This window comes from Ovis aries, chromosome 20 (assembly GCF_016772045.2).
Source record: "Ovis aries strain OAR_USU_Benz2616 breed Rambouillet chromosome 20, ARS-UI_Ramb_v3.0, whole genome shotgun sequence".
NCBI lineage: Eukaryota > Metazoa > Chordata > Mammalia > Artiodactyla > Bovidae > Ovis > Ovis aries.
In genome coordinates, this window is record NC_056073.1 from 5223399 (window position 1) to 5247805 (window position 24407).

General features: G+C 39.1%; 1 protein-coding gene across 1 annotated transcript in view; it reads right to left on the reverse strand.

Moving 5' to 3' along the window:
• GFRAL (GDNF family receptor alpha like) overlaps nucleotides 1-24407 on the reverse strand; it is an 87266-nt gene that overhangs the window by 43761 nt on the left and 19098 nt on the right. Inside the window, exons 4-6 of the mRNA XM_042237471.1 lie at nucleotides 23087-23143; nucleotides 22031-22361; nucleotides 15821-16071 (exon numbers count right to left, since the gene is read on the reverse strand). Coding sequence (XP_042093405.1) covers nucleotides 15821-16071; nucleotides 22031-22361; nucleotides 23087-23143 — 639 coding nt within the window. The remainder of the gene's footprint in view (nucleotides 1-15820; nucleotides 16072-22030; nucleotides 22362-23086; nucleotides 23144-24407) is intronic.

The following is a 24407-nucleotide window of genomic DNA, read 5'->3' on the forward strand; positions in this document are numbered from 1 at the left end:
GGAAAAGACCCAGATGCCGGGAAAGATTGAAGGCAGGGGGAGAAAGGGGTGACAGAGGATGAGATGATTGGATGGCATCACCGACTCAATGGACATGAGTTTGGACAAACGGCATGAAATAGTGGAGGACAGAGAAGCCTGATGTGCTGCAGCTCATGGGGTCTAAAAGAGTTGGACATGACTTAGTAACTGAAAAACAACAACAGCACATCAAAGGGACCTAAAATGGAGATGGAAGGTCACTAAGGAAGTGAAAGGTACACATGTCCAACCCTGAATGTAACATACTTTTGACCTGGTCATCCTGAGACCACCAGGAACCTGTCTTCTTTGCTCCCTAGAGACCACAGTTTAGCAACCTATCAGCTGCTGGCAAGTGACTGAATGCCTGATGTTATCAACTTATAGTTCCATAAAGTACTTCTCTGGAGTGTCTTTGTTGCCTTCATGAACCAAGCCATTTTCTATTTCCCTCGGAGCATATTTGAGTTGCTGCTTGAACCAGTGCCTCCAAAATGGCAATGCTTAAGATTGCAAGAAAATTCTTTGTCTTACAGCATTTGTTGGTTGACGTTCTTGATGTGTGGTACCCAGAAAGCAGTGTCTGCAAATCTAATGCCGTAATTGCATCTGAATCCTAATTCTAATCCCATGTGACGATGCGAAAAGCAAAGGAGGAAAGGAAAGATATACTCATTTGAATGCATAGTTCCAAAGAATAGCAAGCAGGAATAAGAAAGCATTCCTCAGTGATTAGTACAAAGAAATAGAGGAAAACAGAAATAGAGGAAAGGGAAAGACTAGAGATCACTTCAAGTAAATTAGAGATACCAAGGGAATATTTCATGCAAAGATGGGCTCGATAAAGGACAGAAATGGTATGGTCCTAACAGAAGCAGAAGATGTTAAGAAGAGGTGGCAAGAATACACAGAAGAACTATACAAAAAAGATCTTCATGACCCAGATAATCACAATGGTGTGATCACTCACCTAGAGCCAAACATCTTGGCATGTGAAGTCAAGTGGTCCTTACGAAGCATCACTATGAATAAAGCTGGTTGAGGTAATGGAATTCCAGTTGAGCTATTTCAAATCCTAAAAGATGATGCTGTGAAAGTGCTGCACTCAATATGTCAGTAAATTTGGAAAACTCAGCAGTGGCCACAGGACTGGAAAAGATCAGCTTTCATTCCAATCCCAAAGAAAGGTAATGCCAAAAATTGCTCCAACTACCGCACAATTACACTCATCTCACATGCTAGTCAAGTAATGCTCAAAATTCTCCAAGCCAGGCTTCAGGAATACATGATTCATGAAATTCCAGATGTTCAAGCTGATTTTAGAAAAGGCAAGGAAGCAGAGATCAAATTGCCAACATCTGTTGGACCATTGAAAAAGCAAGAGAGTTCTATAAAAACATCTCTTTCTGCTTTATTGACTATGCCAAAGCCTTTGACTGTGTGGATCACAACAAACTGTGGAAAATTCTTCAAGAGATGGGAATACCAGGCCACCTGACCTGACTCTTGAGAAATCTGTATGCAGGTCAGGAAGCAACAGTTAGAACTGGATATGGAACAATAGACTGGTTCCAAATCAGGAAAGGAGTACGTCAAGGCTGTATAGTGTCACCCTGCTTATTTAACTTACATGCAGAGTACATCATGAGAAACGTTGGGCTGGCTGAAGCACAAGCTGGAATCAAGATTGCCCAGAGAAATATAAATAACCTCAGATATGCAGATGACACCACCCTTATGGCAGAAAGTGAAGAAAAACTAAAAAGCCTCTTGATGAAAGTGAAAGAGGAGAGTGAAAAAGTTGGCTTGAAATTCAACATTCAGAAAACGAAGATCATGGCACCTGGTCCCATCACTTCATGGTAAATATATGGGGAAACAGTGGAAACAGTGGCAGACTCTACTTTTGGGGGGCTCCAAAATCACTGCAGATGGTGACTGCAGCCATGAAATTAAAAGATGCTTACTCTTTGGAAGGAAAGTTATGACCAACTTAGACAGCATATTAAAAAGCGGAGTCATTACTTTGCCAACAAAGGTCCATTTAGTCAAAGCTATGGTTTTTCCAGTGGTCATGTATGATGTGAGAGCTGGACTATAAAGAAAACTGAGCACCAAATAATTGATGCTTTTGAACCATGGTGTTGTAGAAGACTCTTGAGTATCCCTTGGACTGCAAGGAGATCCAACTAGTCCATCCTAAAGGAAATCAGTCCTGAATATTCATTGAAAGGACTGATTGTGAAGCTGAAACTCCAATACTTTGGCCACCTGATGCGAAGAACTGACTCATTTGAAAAGACTCTGATGCTGGGAAAGATTGAAGGCTGGAGGAGAAGGGGATGACAGAGGATGAGATGGGTGGATGGCATCACTGACTCAATAGACATGAGTTGGAGTAAATTCTGGGTATTGGTGATGGACAGGGAAGCCTGGCATGCTGCAGTCCATGGAGTCATAAAGAGTTGGACACGACTGAACAACTGAACTGAACTAAATCCCACCTCAGAACTACTGAATCAGAAATTCTGGGATGGGGACCCAATGATTTGTGTTTAGATACCTGGTAAATGATTCTCTTGCAATGAAAGTTTAAGAACTACTATGCTAAACCACTCTCTCAAGAAAAATTTTTAAAAATGATAAGGACATCTGCTTGGACTTTTCATGATGCAGTGATGCTACTGATTCCTGGATTGACACAAAGCACCAGGCTGATTCAGTTCAGTTCAGTTCAGTCACTCAGCCATGTCCGACTTTGTGACCCCATGGACTGTAACACTCCACGGCTCCCTGTTATCACCAACTCCCAGAGTTCACTCAAACTCATGTCCATTGAGTCAGTGATGCCATCCAGCCATCTCATCTTCTGTTGTCCCCCTTTTCCTCTTGCATTCAATCTTTACCAGCATCAGGGTCTTTTCCAGGCTGATTAGGTTGGTCTATTTCTCAGTTGCAGAGAGGTTACAGGATATGTAAGCTATATGATATACATTAAATTGGACTTTTTCCCTTCAAGGTCCATAGGAGATTGTGTCCAAGCCACTTACAGTGTGGTCTATGGACCAGCAGCATTAGCATCACCTGGGAGGTTATTAGAAATGCCAGTCCCAAGCTTTCACCCCAAACTACTGAATCAGAATCTGCATTTAAACCAGAAACTATGTGATTCTTATACACGTTAAAGTTTGAAATCAAATGTTCAAATTCATCATCTGCCCTATAGTCATTCAAAAATACACTTAATAAGTATCATATTGAGAAAATATGATACCTTAGATCTTCCAGAAATTTTTGTTTCCCACACCATCTGTGTGACATCATAATGATGATGCAAAATTTATCCATTTTTGTGATTTTCTAAATTCCTCAAAGTCTATAGTAAGAGTTAATATTTACTGAATTATACTATTTTGGACAGTTCTTTATTATATGAATTGACTGATATGATATTTGCACCAGCATTCTAGGTTAACATTGATTTTCATTTCACTGACAGGAACTTGAGGCCAAAGAGCATAACTTGTTCACAGTTACGTATCCTGTAAATGATGGAGAAATTATTCAAATCTAGCATGCTGGTGGGTGCTATATTGCCTCTCTAAGGCCAGGCTCTAGAGTAAGGTCTATTAACACTTCCAAACGTGTCATCTAATTATTAAAGGCATTGTTGCTGATCCTGGTTTTTAACCAAAAGCATCAAGGTTAAGACTAAAGAAAGGGAAGCTAAAAGGAGCCTTGTTTATATTTTAGATTTGAAAGTTAATAAAGTTTTAATACATTGATTTATCCCTGAGGCCCAAAGAAATGTCCAGAATTCTAAGCAGCTTAAAATCCTAAAAGTTAAGAGTTTACCATGGATCTGAATTCACATGAGTGACAACTAAAGTCATTCTAAAGAAATAGTTTATCTGTTTTAATTATTCTCTGTGTTGCTAACTCCCGTACCTGTTCTCTAAAGCATTTGCAAACAATTAAAAAAAAAGACTACAGGAATAATTTTTTAAGAGGAAAAATATACATTTATAAGTGATACACTTACACATTTATAAGTGAGTGTCTATGAATTGGATGGGCCTCAAATTCACCATGGAGCCATTTTCATCCAGAAAATACAGAATCCTAGACTATTTACAGACTGTGTTATAAATATGAATACAGAGCAGCAAAATTATGTTGAATGTTCCTTGGAAAACCAAGAGATTTTTTTTTTTCAGCACCTGGATTGAATTTGAAGGAAACTGGACTTGAATTAGAGTTTTATGTAGGAACCAAGAAAAAGTCAGTGGTTTTGGCTAGATGAAGTGATTTATTTAAAGCCAAAACTTAACATAAAGCTCCTGGAACACCAACCTATTTGAATTGACTATAAGAGAAGGTAGTGCTTGTGTGTGTTGTGTTTGTATGCATAAGCATGAAAAAATGAGAGACATTTTTTCAATGGGGAACTGTTTTATTTATAGTCTATAACCTTACTTTCTCAGCCAGCCAGTGATCAGATGATGACAAAAATTAAAACATGAATCTTAAAAAGTAAGTTTGAGCCTCTATTAATCCACTTTGCACAATTTTTAAATTATTGTTCCAATACAGTATTGTAAAGCAAAATAAAGTAAAAATTAAAATTAAAAAAACGTGTAAAATGTTTTGCAGTTTAGAAAAAATATATAAAACTATGTATTAAACACCTCTATACCTGAATGGATATGTTTAAAGGACTTTCTATAGAAACATTCATTAATAGTGTGTTATTTTTAGATGGAGATCTTCAGATGAAATGTTGTAATGCAAGATGAAACACAGTCAAGTAAATAATCTATCCACTGAACAGAAACAAATAAGATGGACGAGACAGTCTTACTAGCAATTTTTATATCTAAGATGAAGCTTCAACAGACTGATGGGTGAGAAGTGTGGCTACAAAAGAGAAATTAAGCTATAGAAATACCTACTAATAAGAAGGCCTCTTTTTTCTAGTTTTTCAAAAGATTATACACATATTTAAGAGTTTTTATATTAATATTTCACAAAAGCCAGGTAGTTTTGTAAATCTATTGGGGACAATCTTTCATCCTTGTTACAACAGACAGGGCTACGGGTATCCAATAGTTTGTTAAGGGGATAACACCTATTTAAGAGCAAAAATGTGTTCGAATCAGTTGCCTATTTCAAGGTTGACACTACCCAAGGATCAACTATAACATAGTTTCCTACTATTCAGACTTTTTGAAAGTAAAAGTGTAAAGAGGAAAACCACTGGAGAATATAAGAGTCTGAAATGTTTTTGTTAAACTGGGCAGTAGCAGCCCAGTCTTGTGAATTTCCTGATTCTTCTGCTCAAATATTTGAACTGAAAATTCCAGCTTAAGTGGAAACACAAATGAGTGAGGTTTTTAATAGGAAAGTTATGTTGTGAAGGAAGTTCTAATAAGGGGGGAAGCAATGACATTCCAAAGACAGTGCCACCACAGAGACAGACATTGGTTGAGCCAGCCAGCCAGCCATCCTTCCACTCACCCTTTATTGAGCAGCCAGTGTGTACCAAACATGTTTTCAGGCACTGTGGCGAAGCTGGCACCTTAAGAGCTGCATGGCGTTATTCTTGCCTTTCCGAACACAGAAGTTTCTCATTCTCTGAGAGGTGTGAGCTAAAAGAGGTTCTGGAATCTCTGGCCAGTGACTGGGGTTTTTCGCACATGTGAATTAGAGCAGTGGTTCCCAAACCTGGTTGAAAATCAGAACCACCTGGGAGATTGTTTTTATACAGATGTCTGAGCTCCACCTCAGGCCTATTGAATTAGAATAATTGAGGTTAGAGCCAAATACTTATATTTTTAATGAACCCCTAGATATTTCTGAAGGAGGAACAGGTTTTGAGAGCCAAGAATTTTGTGTCCATCTTCTCACTGCTTTGCGGTTCTCTTCATGATCATCAGGTTCTTCATTAAGAATGGAAAGACTGTTTCTAACAGAGTTAGGGAACTGTCTGTCTTTAGTGAAACATTAGTATAGAAACTTCTAAACATGACTGTGTGTGTGTGTGTGTGTGCGCGCGCGCGCGTGCTAAGTCGCTTCAATCATGTCCATTTCTTTGGGACCCTATGGACTGTAGCCCGCCAGGCTTCTCTCAGAGAAGATCAGAGACATGGGAAGAGCATCCTTGGGAAACTGTAGACAAGCAAATGAGGGGAAGAGGCTTATGGAAGGACCAAAGTGGCCAGATCTTTCCAGTTCAGGTTAATGCCCAGAAGAAAGTACCCACCATGGAATAGATCCTCAGCAAACAGGTCAACTGGTGACCTGCCCAGAGGAGGCCGACCATGTCCTCTTCAGCCACCCAATGCCTGTGCACTGAACATGTGTTGGCAGAGATGACAGCCACTCACAGACTCTATATATTGGACTTTCTCTCCCTCAGGCAGGCCCATCAAAGTTTTGGCAATACTGTTTGCGAAAATGCCAGCAATAAAACAGATCGGCTTGGCAGGTGGGTGGCAGGTTGATGACTGCACCTAGTAAGAGGCAGAAATGCATTACTGCTGGAATTTTTACCTACTCTGGGCATGGTTTACCTTTGCTTCTTATCATCAAAATATTTCCTCTAGTCTGTCTTTGTGCAGAAGCAACCTGATGGTTCGTCCCCTTGGACCTGGCCTTGTACATCTCCTTTCTTCCCCAGTGTTTTTCTGCCCCTGCAGCATGAGGTGGACACTGGGGTCTGCTTAGCATTTATGAATTCATTGTTTACCATTTCCAGGGAATCAAGATTTACAGGGCCACCCCTGAGAAGTGGGAGACAGAATTCAAAGGATAAATATCTTTCCTTTTCTTCTTGCTGTGAAGACAGCACAGTAAGTCCTCTGTGTATGAATGAGCTCCATTCTGGGAGTGTGGTTGTTAGCCCAATTTTTTGCTAAGTCCAACAAAGTTAGCCTAGGTACCCAACTAACACAATTGGTTATATATCACTGCTTTTATGCTTGCTTCCAGATACCCTGGGCTTGAAATACAGATAATGTACTACTGTACTCTATAGAGTAAAGGATGCATGCACGTGACAATGTGTGTGACGTGTGAGCTAATTTACCTGATTGGACTTTGGGGCACAAGTTCCCATCTTTGAAAGTTTGCAACTTGAAGGTTTGTATGTAGGGGACATACCGTACTGAGATGTATTTCTCAAAACAGCTTGGAAGGACCAGAAAGGAACAGGACAAATTGAAAGAGTTGGAGGAACTTTATGAATTGTTTACTTTTGACTGCGTTGCAGAGTTTTACAATAAACATATGCACACAGGCAGAAACTTGCTGGGTTTTAAGCAGAGATCAGAGATTAAAATAAGGACCTTACAACATGGACGTTGACTGTCTTAGGTCCCAAGGAGTAAGAGATGTGACTGAACAAGTTTCTCCAGTCATAAAAGGCCTAGTATTTCTGAGTCAAACAAATTGAGTCAGCTATGCAGCAAAAATCAGATTAAGGGGATTACATTTTCACTCAAGTCCATTGTTTAGATTAGCTTAAATCAGTGCATTAGAGAGGCATGAGAGTGAGGAAGCAAGGTGATAGACAGACTTGGGAACTAATTCAAGAAAACACTTTTCTATTGTGGATACTGGCACATGGAACTGGCAGAAAGCAAATAGATTGGAAACCAAACACATTTTTAAGAGATTATGTTGCCAAGGAAGCCACTGGTTCACCTGCAAAGAATCTGTGGCTGTTAAACATGAAAACAACACCCAGTCTCTCAAACCTTGTGACCAGAATATGTTCCAGGAGAGCTCCTGTTCCCTAAGGAGGCAATCTTCCCCACAGCCATCTTCAGATTTTGCCAGGGAGGATGCTGCATGAGGAAGAAGCTTCCAGAGGCAAGATGGGAGCCACAGTGTGGTCCTTTGAATGGGAGTTTTTATTGAGGTTATGCTTTCTCTGTTTATATATATATATATATATATATAGTGTGTGTCTGTGTGTGTGTGCGCGCATCTATGTGTGTGTGTGTGATTTGTGTTGGGGGGATGGTAGTGAGTAACTACTTCTGATTCTCGGGTCCCGTCTGCTCCATGCTTCTACAGCGTCTGGATTGCACATCACCCGAGATCCTGCTCTCTGAGTGACTGGCTGTGGCTAGGTGAATGTTTGGGGAATGCTGGGTCAGTTCCCTTGGATAAAAGGTAAGTGTGTTCTCTGTGGAGACAGAAGAGTGAAATAGACATTGGGTGAGTTGTTGACAGAGGCTTACTTGTGAACTGACAGGCACAGGTGCCTTATCTTCCGACTCAAAGCTGTGCCACGGTTTCCCAGCCCTCTTAGAGACAGCCGTGGCCACATGGCTGAAGCACGGTCGACAAGATTCCGCTGGCAGCAATGTGCTCACTTCTACCACCAAACCATCGAATGCCCCTCTGTGCCTATGTGGCTTCAGCTTTCCAGCTTGCCCTGCTTTCCAGCTGAGTGGGGAAGGCTTTGAAGTCCATTCTGACACAGAAAAACATGTTCAGAAGAGGCTGGTCCTCTAAAAGTAGGCTACTATACAGCCTTTAAAAAAAGAATAAAGCTGTCATATGTGTTCATTCAGTTCAGTCTCTCAGTCGTGTCCGACTCTTTGTGACCCTGTGAACCGCAGCACCCCTGTCCATCACCAACTCCCGGCACTCAGATTCACGTCCATCGAGTCAGTGATGCCATCCAGCCATCTCATCCTCTGTCGTCCCCTTCTCCTCCTGCCTTATGTGTATACATTTGCAAATGGGTCTATCATATATTTTTAAATTAGAAAGGAAACTGTCGATCAGGATGTATAGTTTGATTTCATTAAAAATATATATGTATGTGTGTCAGGGACAGGGAGGCATCAATTTAAGTGTCTACAAAAGGTTCAAGGTATGTGTGTATGTACATACACATTATAATATTACAAACAAAAAAACGCTAGAAAAAATGCAAAACAAACTTGCAAACGTCGGATCTCTCTAGAGAATGGGATTTGGGGAAGAATTTAGCTTATCTTACTTTCTATATTCTTGAAATTTTGTTAAGCTTGTCTCTCAATTATGATGCTTTCCATTCCCTACTCAGATATTTGTCAAACAAGCATAACACATGGTCAGCTTTTCCCAGCTGTCTTTTCTTGTCTACTCAATTCTTCCCACTTCAGATAAAGAGAATGGAGCAAGAGGGCTTTGGAGACCAGCTACAAAGGAAAGCACCTATTAAATCTATTAATAGGATTTAATCGATATAGGTAGTCTCTTTTATGTATTTAGTTTTTAAAAAATAATCCTTTAGAAAAAGGAAGCTGAGCCTTCTGGGATAGAATGGGGCTATTTTCAAATCTCTTTTAAAGACTGGTCTATAGTTGGCATAAAAAGACAACTTTGCACCAGGAAAGAAGAGAATATTCCTGACAGCACACCAGAGAAGGCGATGGCACCCCACTCCAGTACTCTTGCCTGGAGAATCCGAGAGACGGAGGAGCCTGGTAGGCTGCAGTCCATGGGGTGGCTAAGAGTCGGATATGACCGAGCGACTTCACTTTCACTTTTCACTTTCATGCATTGGAGAAGGAAATGGCAACCCACTCCAGTGTTCTTGCCTGGAGAATCCCAGGGACGGGGGAGCCTGGTGGGCTGCCGTCTATGGGGTCGCACAGAGTCGGACACGGCTGCAGTGACTTAGCAGCTGACAGCACGCAGTATATACACATATGTGTGGACTGATATGTCCACACATGGACATGGCCAGATGGTCAATTCCAAAATCAGACAGATTATATTCTTTGCAGCCGAAGATGGAGAAGCTGTAAAGGGTCATCAAAAACAAGACCAGGAGCTGACTGTGGCTCAGATCATTAACTCCTTATGGCCAAGTTCAGATTTAAACTGAAGAAAGTAGGGAAACCCACTAGACCATTCAGGTGTGACCTAAATCAAATGCCTTATGATTATACAGTAGAGGTGACAGATAGATTCAAGGGATTAGATCTGATAGAGTCCCTGAAGAACTATGGATAGAGACTCGTGACATTGTACAGGAGACAGTGATCAAGACCATCCCCAAGAAAAAGAAATGCCAAAAGGCAAAATGGTTGTCTGAGGAGGCCTTACAAATAGCTGAGAAAAGAAGAGAGTTAGAAGCAAGGGAGAAAAGGAAAGATATAGCCATCTGAATGCGGAGTTCCAAAGAATAGCAAGGAGAGATAAGAAAGCTTCCTTCAGTGATCAGTGCAAAGAAATAGAGGAAAACGATAGAATGGAAAAGACTAGAGATCTCTTCAAGGAAATTAGAGATACCAAGGGAACATTTCATGCAAACATGGGCTCAATAAAGGACAGAAATGGTATGGACCTAACAGAAGCAGAAGATGTTAAGATGAGGTGGCAAGAATACACAGAAGAACTATACAAAAAAGATCTTCATGACCCAGATAACCATGATGGTGTCATCACCCCACTAGAGCCAGACATCCTGAAATGCGAAGTCAAGTGGGCTTAGGAAGCATCACTATAAACAAAGCTAGTAGAGGTGATGGAATTCCAGTAGAGCTATTTCAAATCCTGAAAGATGATGCTGTGAAAGTCCTGCACTGAATATGCCAGCAAATTTGTAAATCTCAGCAGTGGCCACAGGACTGGAAAAGGTCAGTTTTCATTCCAATCCCCCCAAAAAATAATGCCAAAGAATGTTCAGACTACCATAAAACTGCACTGAACTCACACGCTAGCAAAGTAATGCTCAAAATTCTCCAAGCCAGGCTTCAGTAGTACATGAACCATGAATTCCAGATGTCCAAGCTGGATTTAGAAAAGGCAGAGGAAGCAGAGATCAAATTGCCAACATCTGTTGGATCATTGAAAAACCAAGAGAGTTCCAGAAAAACATCTACTTCTGCTTTATTGACTATGCCAAAGCCTTTGACTATGTGGATCACAGCAAACTCTGGAAAATTCTTAAAGAAATGGGAATACCAGACCACCTGACCTGCTTCCTGAGGAATCTGTATGCAGGTCAAGAAGCAATAGTTAGAAATGGGCATGGAACAAGGGACTGGTTCCAAATCAGGAAAGGCGTACATCAAGGCTGTATATTGTCACCCTGTTTATCTAACTTGTATGCAGAGTACACCATGAAAAACGTTGGGCTGGATGAAGCACAAGCTGGAATAAAGACTGCTGTGAGAAATATCAATAACCTCAGATACACAGATGACACCATCCTTATGGCAGAAAGTGAAGAGAAACTAAAGAACCTCTTGATGAAAGTGAAAGAGATCAATGAAAAAGCTGGCTTAAAACTTAACATTCAGAAAATGAAGATCTTGGCATCTGGTCCCATCACTCCATGGCAAATAGATGGAGAAACAATGGAAACAGTGACAGACTTTCTTTTATTGGGGTCCAAAATCACTGTGGATGGTGATTTCAGCCATGAAATTAAAGGATGCTTTCTCCTTAGAAGAAAAGCTATGACCAAACAAGATAACATGTTAAAAAGGGGAGATGTTACTTTGCCAAGAAGAGTCTGTCTAGTCAAGCTATGACTTTTTCAGTAGTCATATGTGGATGTGAGAGTTGGACTATAAAGAAAGCTGAGCACTGAAGAACTGATGCTTCTGAGCTGTGGTATTGGAGAATACTTCTGAGAGTCCCTTGGCCTGCAAGGAGATCAAACCAGTCCATCCTAAAGGAAATCAGTCCTGAATATTCAATGGAAGGACTGATGCTGAAACTGAAACTCCTATACTTTGGCCACCTGATGCGAAGAGCTGACTCACTGGAAAAAACCCTGATGCTGGGAAAGATTGAAGGTGGGAGTTGAAGGGGATGAGAGGGTTTGATGGTTGGTGGCATCACTGATTCAGTGGACATGAGTTTGAGTAAACTCTGCAAGTTGGTGATAGACAGGGAGATCTGGTTGCTGTAGTCCATGGGGTTGCAAAGAGTTGGACATGAAGGAGCAACTGAACTGAATATACATACAGAAAATTTTACAGATCATAAGCTCTTGTGGTAGGCTGAAGCTATCTTTCACCTGTCAGGTTGGTACTACTTACATTCACTACTTCACATACTTTTGGAACAACAGGGAAGCCTGGCTTGCATGCAATCCATGGAGTTGCAAATGATCAGACACGACTGAGTGACTGAACTGACCTGAGCTGTGGACATTATTTTTCCAGTAACAGGAAGAAATCAGTGATCTCTTAATTCTTTTCATTTTCGCCGTCCTCTCTGTCTTAACTAATTTCTCTTTCTTCCATTTCTCTCTTCCCTCTCTCGGCTCTAACTGCCACAATTTATTCTGGGCTGCCAGATGCCAGAGGGGAGTGAGTCTGTTGATGCAGAAGTTTGCAAGGAAGTGCAAGTTGGTGAATGTTGTAACCAGTGTCAGCAGGAGGCTCATTGCCCAAATGTGGTCCTGCAGGCAGGCACTGAGGTGAGCTCTTTAGCAACTTCTCAGAGCTCAGATTTGAGACCAGAAAGTGGAGGTTCTGCCTCAGAGGGCTATGGAGCAGCCTGAATGGACACAAGCTCTAATTGTCCTCATGGTTTTACCTGCAGGACAGCACTATGGGATAGAGTCAACCAGCCAGGATTAGGGTCCCACGTCCACCACAACCTGTGATGGAAGTCCAGCACCCATCTCACCCCTCAGTTTCCTTCATCTCCCAAGTGAAAATGCAAAAATAATAGTGTCTAGTTCATGGGATAATTAAAGTTAGGTGAGAAATGTGACCCCAAATAAGCACTGATTCTAGCAACTGTCTCATTATTTGTAATCATTATAAGATTCTGACTTGGATACGTTGATGTAGGTGACTTCCGCATTAATTCGTTTCAAGCAAATGCTTTTCAAACTTTTGAGAGCAACACATTAGCGAGTCATGAAGTCAATTTAGTAGATAATCAGCATTGAAAAAAAATGGACTAGAATAATAATTTTGAAAAAACAGAAGACACCGCTCATAAAAATCTAATGTAAAATGCATTGCTCACTGTGCTCTGAGGCCAAGTGAATTTGAAACATGACTTTAAGCCAAACAAATATAATAAATGGAAAAATTTTCCCAACTATCCTCTCTGTTCTATTCATTCTGCCCCTTTCAGATAAAGAACACAGAACGCGAGGGTTTTGGAAACCAGCTGTAATAAGAGCAGTTTTTATTTTAAACATTGATAAAATGTCTGAACTAATGTTTATGCTTTTGTTTCTTTAATTTTATAATGGAATATAGTTGATTAACAATGATGTGTTACTCACAAGTGTATTTTGATAATGCACGAGCCTGCTGGGCTGATGAAGAAACTCAGAGGCAGTGGTTAGAAAGAGTTCATTCAAAAATCTCCACGCGCTACCACTTCCCAGGTATATGGGGCAAAGGATGGAGGCTTGTTAGGACTAACCAGGCCAAGGGTTCCATTTGTGTTTTTGTCTGAAACTTTTTCTATAGTTTAAGTACCCAGAACTATGACAGATGGCCAGAGGGCCTTTATGGTTCCTTTACTTCTATAAACCTGTCATTTAAAATTCTGACTTTAAGTAATGCTTGAGGAGAAAACCTCACCATGTTTAGTCTTCCGAAGTGAGTGAAGAAATGTAAAATCATTTTGAATTCTCGTGTTTGTAAAACATTATAGAGTTTGTCAACGTTTATGGATTTCTGTGTCCATTTCCACTGTCTCTTCATGAATATATTCAGTGTATGTATATATAGCTTTGTATGGGTAGCCAAATACAATGAAAGCAAAACATAACACTAATTAAAAACACATGGAAAACCCAGGCTTGGGGGCAGAATTAAGTTGCTTGAACTGGTAGTTGAAATTTATGCCCAAGGAACTGGTTTATCACTAACTTGTAGGATATACATTTTTTTCCCCTGGTATCATTTCATATGGAGAAACCACTTATAAATAATCATGATAGTGTAATTGTATATGCTGCTGATGGTTTAGGTTATTTTATTTGGTATTTCCTTTTGTAATATTAGGAGCCATTCATTATAAATACCTTTAGTTCCAACAGAATTAGCCACCTAATATTAATCAGAGAAAAGATTATTTAGAAAATATGACTCAACATACATCATGGGGTAATTTTCCTCTTTGCATCATGATTTCGATTGAAATATATCTGTAGTGCTAATTATAGAAATTGTAGGAATCCCACAGAGAGCTTTGTTGGAATCAAAACCATACATTCTGAGTTGTATGTCTATTAGCTAATGCATAGCAGATCACCATTTTGATTATATTGGCTAATGTGTTTCTCTGTAGTATCTTTAAAGAAAGATAGAAAAGAATAAAATATCTGTATCTGTTTGTAGTTAGATAAGTACTCTTGCCTGGGAAATCCCATGGACAGAGGATCCTGGTAGGCTACAGTCCATAGGGTAGCGAAGAGTCGGACACGACTGAGTGACTTCACTTTCACTTTTCACTTTCATGCATTGGAGAAGGAAATGGCAACCCACTCCAGTGTTCTTGCCTGGAGAATCCCAGGGACAGATAAGCCTGGTGGGCTGCCGTCTATGGGGTCGCACAGAGTTGGACACGACTAACGTGACTTAGCAGCAGCAGCAGCAGCAGCATAGACATATATAAAGATATATGCAGATCTGTATCTATACAAATTTGCATAAATATCATGATAGTTTCATTGTATATGGTCTTTTTTGCAATGGTAAATGTCTATTATTCTCTCCTGAAGTTTTGGTACTTGTGGGTTTGGAGATTACAGTGATCTAGGGGCTGAGAATGTTTTGGGATTCGAATATAGTTGCATGGGTTAAGCCTGAAGGTGGATGATGAAGAGGTCCTGAATTAGCATGTGATCACATTGTTAGATTTCTTCCTAGGAGACTTATAGCCAAATTCCTTTCAACCACTTGTTCCCTCTGAGACCCTAGACAAATTATTGAAATTCCTAAATCTGAATGGAGTAAATAATAACTTTAGAAAATGTGTTTCCCATCCCTCATTACAGGTAGATTAGCACACATACTAAAGACCAAGGGGAGGTAACTAAGTCCAAGGGTAAATATGTTTCACTTAGATTGCGACAGCCATACAGTAGATGGCTAACTATCCCTGGTGAATCCAACTTTGAATATAGACATACTCATACACACCCTTTTCACAAAAACTGTGAACTCAATCATGTGACTTGCTTTGTCCAAAGGGGCGTTAGAAAATATAGCAGAAGCAGACACTTGATAAGTACTTGTTTACTGGGGATTAACTGCTAGGGATGTTGCTATGATCATGAAAGATGCAGGGTTTACTGCTGCAGAGGTCACGTGAAGGAGAACCCAGCCAACTGTACTTGCTAACCACAACCTGAACAGATCAGCCTTGGTCTCACCACCAGACGACTGTGGCCACCCAAGCAATACCAACAGAAGAACCACCCAAGTGAGCAAAGCCCAGTGAGAAGAATTGTGATCAAATTATTATTTCAAGTTTTGGGTTGGTTTGTTATTTGTAATAGATACCTGATACATTCAGTTATCTGGTAGGATAAATGTTTTAGGCTGTTGTTATTGAAACCAATATATGATACCTAGGAGTGAACAATCATACAAATTAAAGCGTGCGTCACTTGCAGATAGATGAGTTAAAACAGCATATGCACATAGCATGATCAGGAAACATTTCAAAACTGAATAGCAAACGTAGCATTGTCTTTGTGAATAGATTTTCCATGTTAGATGATTACTTCGTGGTATATATAGAAAATCAATATATGTTACATTGCCTTCTCCATATGTTGCATATATTTATATATAAAACTTACTGAAACATGATTTTCTGTGGAGCATATGCTGGAAAATCTCGCACACGGATTCTTCACTTTGGGTAATGGTCCTGCAGGTGCACTGCACTTGGAGGACCGTCCCAAGGGTACCAATGTAAGCTGCTTTGCAGTCATCACTTCCAGAGCAAGTGAGGTCTTGCTTGCTTAAGGTACCAATGCATGTCTCATCCTCATGGCACTTTCTCATCGCGTGCTGCCAGCACTTTGCCTGGAATGTTCTATAGCGCCTCCTGGAAAGAGTCAAGAAATGGAATGAGTCTCTAAATATCATTAATTCTCACTGACACGTAGTGATATCTCACCTGACAAAGAAAGAAGGTGAAGTAGCTCAGTCGTGTCCAACTCTTTGCGACTCCATGGACCACAGCCTACCAGGCTCGTCTATGCGTGGGATTTTCCAGGCAAGAGTACTGGAGTGGGGTGCCATCTTCTCTAGGGGATCTTCCCAACCCAGGGATCCTGCATTGCAGGCAGACGCTTTACCCTCTGAACCACCTGACGTAAAACAAAATGCCTTCTGGATGCTTCTAAACATAGCTGGAAACTAAGTTTGTATATTCAAACATCCTAATAGAGAGTGGAAGAAAAATTAAAGAAATCTTGTGAATTATTTTCCTTTCATGATGAAAGACAGAGGCTAAGTTTAGGATCCCCTTGATGACTCCTCCTTCCTTACTAATTTTATTTCAGTGGGTGATGATTTGCAGTATGAACTATTTGGGAGATTTATTAGCAATAATTTTTGAAGCAGAATATGGTTTTGAGACTATATTTGACCGTTACCTCCCACCAAGTGATCTCAGAAAAGATTCCTGACTTTTCATGAGAGTTCTCCCGTAGGATGGGAAGTCCTGTGCTCTTTCTCAATGTTTCTGAGCAGATAATTAGAATTAACATTAATGCTCTGGGGTTCTCTGGCAGCATGAGCTAATTTAAAGCAAAACATGAGTTTATTTGATGACTGAGATAATCTGCTAGAACCACATCCATTCATAACTTTTCTGACTACATATTTCATTCCTGTTGAATAGAAGTCTGGATAATGTACAATAATTTCATATTTGGAACTTTCACAGTCAAAAGATATCTACTCAGTGGAACCAAGGATATTAATCTTTGTCTTTAACATTTATCACTTATAATTATTTTTCCTTTTCTTGAATAAATCACTGCAAAATATACATGCAAAGCCTCTGAGTATATGTCATTTGTCCTGACTTTACTTGCTTTCATGATGTTCAGTTTGGTTGCTCAGTCATGTCTGACTCTTTGCGACCCCATGAATTGCAGCACTCCAGGCCTCCCTGTCCATCACCAACTTCCAGAGTTCACTCAGACTCACGTCCATCGAGTCAGTGATGCCATCCAGCCATCTCATCCTCTGTCGTCCCCTTCTCCTCCTGCCCCCAATCCCTCCCAGCATCACAGTCTTTTCCAATGAGTCAGCTCTTCGCATCAGGTGGCCAAAGTATTGGAGTTTCAGCTTTAGCATCATTCCTTCCAAAGAACACCCAGGACTGATCTCCTTTAGAATGGACTGGTTGGATCTCCTTGCAGTCCAAGAGACTCTCAAGTCTTCTCCAACACCAGGGTTGAAAAGCATCAATTCTTTGGCACTCAGCTTTCTTCACAGTCCAACTCTCACATCCATACATGACCACTGGATGCTACTCTGCTTAAATCCATAAATCGCATCATTTTCAATAATCTTGTATTTTAAGTCGTCTTAAAGGAATCAGCTTTTAAATACAATGGTAAAAATTAATAATATTTACATTTATATTTAAGAAAATATTGCAAATATTTGAGCATATAATTCTGAATCCAGAAGAACAAGTATGTTCCTTTAATGCAATTAAGAATTGTATATAAAATTCCATCTAAATGCAAGCACTGGCAGTATTAATTGTCATTTATGAGGTTGACAGGTGCCATTTATTCTTTCTTAAATGTATGTTTTATAAAGTTTGTTACATGATTTATGTCTTCATAAAAGTTATTTCATTCAAAAAAATTTTTAAATTTTGAAAAACTGACTAACTGAAGGATATTTAATTAAAAATAAAAGTATAATAAAAGCTCTTTGGTATACTCATTATCTAAATCATTTAAAAATAAATATGATAAATTTTTTATATTATAGGAATTGTCCTTTATGTTTGAAGTGCTTTGATGCATAACTGTTTCATTATCCTTATTTTCTAGATATTCTTCAGTTTCTTATTCTGGTTTTTTATTTGAAACATTAACCATCTAAGGGAGTAATTTTTAAAATAGAGTAGATCATTTTGTTTTAGTTTTGCTGTGAATTTCTGGTTACATTGTAAACCATAAGAGACTGTGGTCTGTGTGATTTCTGCATATAGAATGTATTACATTTACTTCTGTGACCTAATATATAGTCAAACTTTGTGAATATTCTCTGGCACTTACACATGTTTATGGTGAAGTTTTGTTTCTAAAGAAGTAGGTGACATTTCTTCTAAGCAAACATTTTTTTCACTACTTTCTGGAGCTTATATATATGAAAAAACAATTTCCTATAAATCCCTTAACACTTATAATTGACAAAATATAATCTCACTTTCCAATGTATATATCTGTATTGAGCAAAATTAGTTGGAAAAAATAGTCTTTATATCACCTTCTTCGGCCTTTTCAAATAGAGGAGTTTTAAGACCTGTCACAATTTGAGGAGTCTTGTACAGGGGACATAAGTTGCATTTTAAAACCTAACTGTTCTGCTTTGCTCCAGATATAAGCACTTCTTCAGGAAAGATATATGATAAAGTCTTAACACTCTCACTGAAAAAATTGTTTTTCATTGGGAGGTTTTTTTTTCCATCTGAATTACATTAACGATAATTTAATAAAAATACTGGAAATCTCCCTAAGGCAAAATCTGCTTGAGCAAATGACAGAATTTGTCTTTTCATCTTGACAACTAATATTGTGTAATATTTCCATCTCCTCTATCAAGTATTCATTAAGAGACTATTTGCACATGGTGGGAAGAAATAGAAGACACACAGTCCTTAATCCCTGAATTAGTATGTAAAAGATGGAAATTACATAAGGAGAGACAGGTATCTGTACAGTAAAACATTATACACATTAAGTACAAGATACTTTAAAATGAGGGAAATTAGGTGACATTTTTTTTTTAGGTGACATTTTAAAAATGAATTTATTTAATCAGAGGCTAATTACTTTAAAATATTGTAGTGGTTTATGCCATACATTGACATGAACCAGCCAGGGGTGTACATGTGTCCATCATGTTCTAGACTCTGCACTATGCACTTCGGAGAGGTCATGAAATCCAGGATTCCTTGTAGAGGAAAAGTATCAACTCTGTACCAGCTCTTCTGAGAAAGTGTTGATGCTAAGGTGAGGCGCATGCAAGAGTGTATGTTTCAGAAATCATCACAGAGCTTCTCAAAGGTCTATAGCAGCAGACGCCATCACTTGCATTAAAATATTTTATTTTATAGGGAAGCTCAGTTATGTCATGCTGAGAAAATTGAGTACAAGTCACTCCAAGTTAATAAGGTAGAATGCCCAGTACCTTGGCCCTGGAATCAGGTAAAGCTGGGTACCCACCATGGAGACATCTGGCATTTTTACATGGATTACTTAAAGAAAAAAGTGTTCCCTGGATGGTCAAAATGTTATTTGGTTTCACTGTTTAGTGTAGATAAATGTATGATAGATAGTAATATTCTATGAGAATATTAGTGTAAGCAAACATTTTTACCAATTTCCTTGATTGTATGTGATACCATTATTTTATTACAACTAAAATCACCTTTTGGCAATTAAGTTACTGTTTTCATTAAATGCTTTTTTAATTTTTTATTTATTTTCTGTCATTGAGCTTAAGACTAATTCCAAACACATTAGGGGAATTAAAAGGTGCAAAAAGTCTGCATCTTTGAATCAATGAAATATAATAGTTCACTTAATAAGAATTTTTGAGCTATAAATGAGTTTGAAAAATGTAAACTGCATTATAAAAATAGTTTTTGCTATTACTTTTAGTATCATCTCAAGAGAAATAATTCATAAACTGAAACTAACTGATAAACATTTACAGGACAAGATCCTTGAACAAAACTTTCTTAAGAATTTTGGTATTCGCTATGATAAGTTGAAGGAAAAAAAAAAAACTCAAGCATTCTGCTGAGATCTTCACCCTTTCTCTTATAGAATGTGCATTATAAGGAAGTAGTTGTCTTTTTTGACAAATATTTGCAAGACCTGGAGCCACTTTGCAAGCTGGGGTGACTGACAGTGAAGGCGTGAGGAGAGTTAAAGCTGAAGGAAAGCACTTTACCAAGAACCAGCCCTTTAGGAAATGATGTTGTTAAATCTCATTTTCCAGTGGTTCAGGCAGGTGACAAAAGTCACAAATCTCTCCTTGAGCTATCACACTGAGCCCCTCCTCCACACTAAATGTTTACTTTGATCTTTAAGTGAATTTACTACATATGGATTTTTATTCATTTAAAGACAATTAAACAATACTGTCCTTGATAGAAAGTACCAGGCAAGCAAACTAAATTATCCTGGGATGATTATCCTAGGAAGCAGAAGATTCATCCCATAATTATACAACTGAATGCTGGGTTTTAAAGAAAGCTCCTTTAACGTGGTAACACCAATGTTACAGATAGTTTTGATTTTATTCTTTCCTCCATCTTCTTACTCATTTCCAAAGAGGCCCATTTCACTGTGGCTTTCTTACCACACCTAAGATCAATTTGCCTTGAATTTTTAAGGAAAGGTGTTTATCAAAGACCACAGTGAGGAAAAGAGAAAGTCAGGGTGTTGGATTCAATTTATGATTCCCAGGAGGAGTTACCTGCAAAGGTAAAGTCTAAATTTCACTAGCAGCCGGAGTGGAAATTTTAATAAGTTGAGCAGATCATTCACACCTCTGCTCAAAATCCCTCAGCATCGCTCTGCGTTCTTGGAGTAAATCCTATCTCCTGTTCCTCTCCGCCTTGTACACTCTCTCCTCCTTGCACGAGAGCCCGCCATGTACATTTCTGCCCTGGCACTGGCTCATGCTTTTGTTTGGTATCTCTTCTTTCTGAAACTCACCGAGAGAAACTCGTGTTCTCGCTTCTTCAACTCCCGTAAAATGCCTCTCCCGGGGCCATCCCACTGACACTGGAATTCTTTTATTTTTTCCGCCTTTCACATTCCCCTTCATTGCACACGCGTATGTGTGAGCTTGTGAATCTCCAGAGTACTCATCATCAAACAATATAGGAAGGTTAGTCACTCAGTCGTGTCCAACTCTTTGCGACCCCATGAATTGCCCACCAGGCTCCTCTGTCCATGGAATTCTCCAGGCAAGAATACTGAGTGGGTAGCCATTCCCTTCTCCGGAGCATCTCCCTGACCCAAGGATTGAACCCAGATCTCCCGAATTGCAGGCACATTGTTTACCATCTTAGGCACCAGGGAAGCCCATTTACAACCGTGAATAATACACACTTTCCCTATTTATTTTCTATCTACACCCTCTGAAAACATTCCACAGGGCAAGCATTGTTGTATCTTGTAACCAGATGCGTAAAATAGTACTAGATGACTGGTAATTGCTTTTTGCATAAACAAGTAAATGACTAACATTACTGCCCTGAGAATCCAGGGTGAGAGGTTGGGAAGAGGGGAAGGGGTGCATTCCTGACACCACGACACATGTGTGCGAGGGAATCTGAACTCTAGCCCCTTCCTCATCTCCATCCCAAAACAAAAAGATTTATTGTGAAGTTTGAAGAGTCACCTCATCAGAATCCTGAGAGGTTATCAGCCTTGTATAATCATACCCCCCAAAGCCAATAATCAAACTGACACAATAATAAAACTGACTGCCAGGTCTATTAAGCAATTCATGAGTCTCACTTGAATCTGTAATTTTATTAATAATGCTATTTCATGATTACCCAATTCTGACAATGATTTTTTTTTAATTTCCAAAACATATTATGCATTTGAGTCTCCAAAAGAATACTACACATGTCCCAGAGATTCAAAACTATGAATTGTCTGGCTTTGTTTACATCGCGTTGGATGATGGTGGGAACTCTAGCTAATGGAATGAGATCGAGTGTTGGGACTGAAGTGTAACAAATAAGGTGCCAAATCAGAAAGCAGGGTGCACATGTTTTTACTCACCTGCATAATTCATCATCTTGGCAGCTGTGAATTACATCGAGGCAGGTGGGGGTTGGAACTCTGTTCACTGCACATGGCCTGCTGTGGAGTGCTTCTCTGGACTGTTGACAAGGCTCATCAGCAGGAGCACAGTCACAGAAAGCCAACATCTGGGCAATGTTAAATGGCATATTTTGATAGAAGAAGCGGATGGCTGCTTGGCAGTGTTTCACATCACACAGCTCTCCATCCGCCGAGCAAGCTTTCAGGTAAAGGGCCAGCTGGGCATTGCAGAGTGCATCCCCAACGCAAACCTCTGCCACTTCCAGGCAGGACTGGACCCCTCTGCTTCCTAGAAGGAAGGGTACGTCCAGGTTGTGGAAAAGTAAACAGAGAGCTGTGCATATAGAATCTGCGTAACACCATGAGAAATCCATGAGCAAAATACAATGTGCCCTTATATTGCTTTTGGCAAATAGTCCTGTTTATTTTGTTTACTTTTCTTTTTTTCGGAGTTGGTATAAACTTACTGGTCCTGAGCAGTGGGCTACTTGAACCATCGTTCATCTACACTGGACATGTATTATGACCCAGAAATGGTGGGGAGTGTATAGGACAACTGAACTGCAGAAAACAATCTTTGAGCCCAAGTTTCTCACAGGTAAACAATACATCTTTAGAAATTGGATTTGAATCTAGCTGATGGTGTGTTCAGTGGCTCAAATCAAAATGACCCTTGTTCTATTGCACTTTTTATTTGAAGGAGAAATTGTGACTAAAGTTTCCATGTAGCTACTCCAATGCGTAAAAATGTTCACATTTTGCATCTAGCCTTTGTTTTTAATTGTAAGTATTTCTCCACACAATTTTAAATAAATGATAGATGAGCAAAATAGACTCTTTGAAATATTAGTGGAAGAAATGCAATGATTTGTTGCATTTTCTAGTATTAGAACAGTTAAATTTCACAGGACTCATTTTGTAATGACATATCTTAAAGAAGCCTAGTAACTACATTTCAAGTTAAACTGTCCAGTATTCACAATGCAAATCAAAATGAATATTTACAAACATTACCATGATAGGAAAGAGTGGTTCGATTCCACTTGTATTTATTATCCTCTTTTATGTTATCTAGAAGAAAAAGAAAGAGACTATTTTATTAGTGAACAATTTTCTACATTTAATAGGGGAATGTAGACAGCATTTGTCAATCTGTACTCCAGTAAAAATACATATAAGCTCATGTAACCCTTATTTAACCTTGGTACACAGAATTAGTGAGGTACAGATGAAGAAAAATAAACCACTGTAACATCATTCAAGTCAGTTAAACAGCTCTGTTCTGAGTATTCAGTTACTCGAAGATTTAAACAAATGCTAATGACTAGGCCATGTGCAGAGAAGTAAACAAAGAGTCTGTCTGGGGAGAGAGAACAGAAGAAATATTGTCTGAACCAAAAAAGCTTTCGCCAGTAAGGTCTTAATTAGATTGAAAGGCAATTTAAAGACTATTTCCACCTCTGACTATCTTAGCTTCCCAGAGGTTTTAGGAATTATAATTATAGAATTGGAGAGGTTGATGACCATCTAATTCTAAAAAAAACTTTCATTCAAAAAGCATTGGTCAAGTTCCCACTGTGTACCAGGTGCCATATTGAAGACAAATTTTCAGTACCTGTTGTCAAGACTTATATAGGAAACGGGGACATGAAAACAAAATCAAAATAAAATAGGAGAAGTAATAGACATATTCATAAAGTGATAGGCGAAGACTATGATCAGGTTTTTATTTTAAAAAGAAATTCATTTTTTGCCACTGGCTGTTGATTAAGATATTGGCTTCCATTACAGGTTATTGATTAGGAGATTGATTTCTGCTATGGCATATGTCTCTTCATGATTCACCTTGTCCCGACTTGAGCTGTCTGTCCAAGCTCCCTGCCTGCCCATCTATGCACATATATGATGGTACAATCATAAAACAATTCTTTTTACCCCCTAGGGTGTCAGACTTTCCAGACTGTTTGCATTATTCCATCTGTTCTCATCATACACGGTTTTCATATCTCTACTGGTTACGTCTCAGCTAAAGAATCACTGTCTCTTCAGGAATCCACCTTCCTATGTTTTGGAGAAGTTCCTTCTTCTTTTCCATATTGAATGAAATCCCAATCAGCAAATTTCCGAGAATCCTATAGCTTTTGTAACAGATACAAAAGTCTAGGCTAGCTAGACCATCTATGATAGGTTAATAGCTGTGCTTTGGCACTGTTTGGTATGACTGTGCCATTGTTTAAAACATATTCAAGAAACCATCATTAAAATATAAATAAACACTGAATTCACTTATTGTTATGAACTAAATTTTGTTTGCTTCCAAGATTCATAAGTTGAA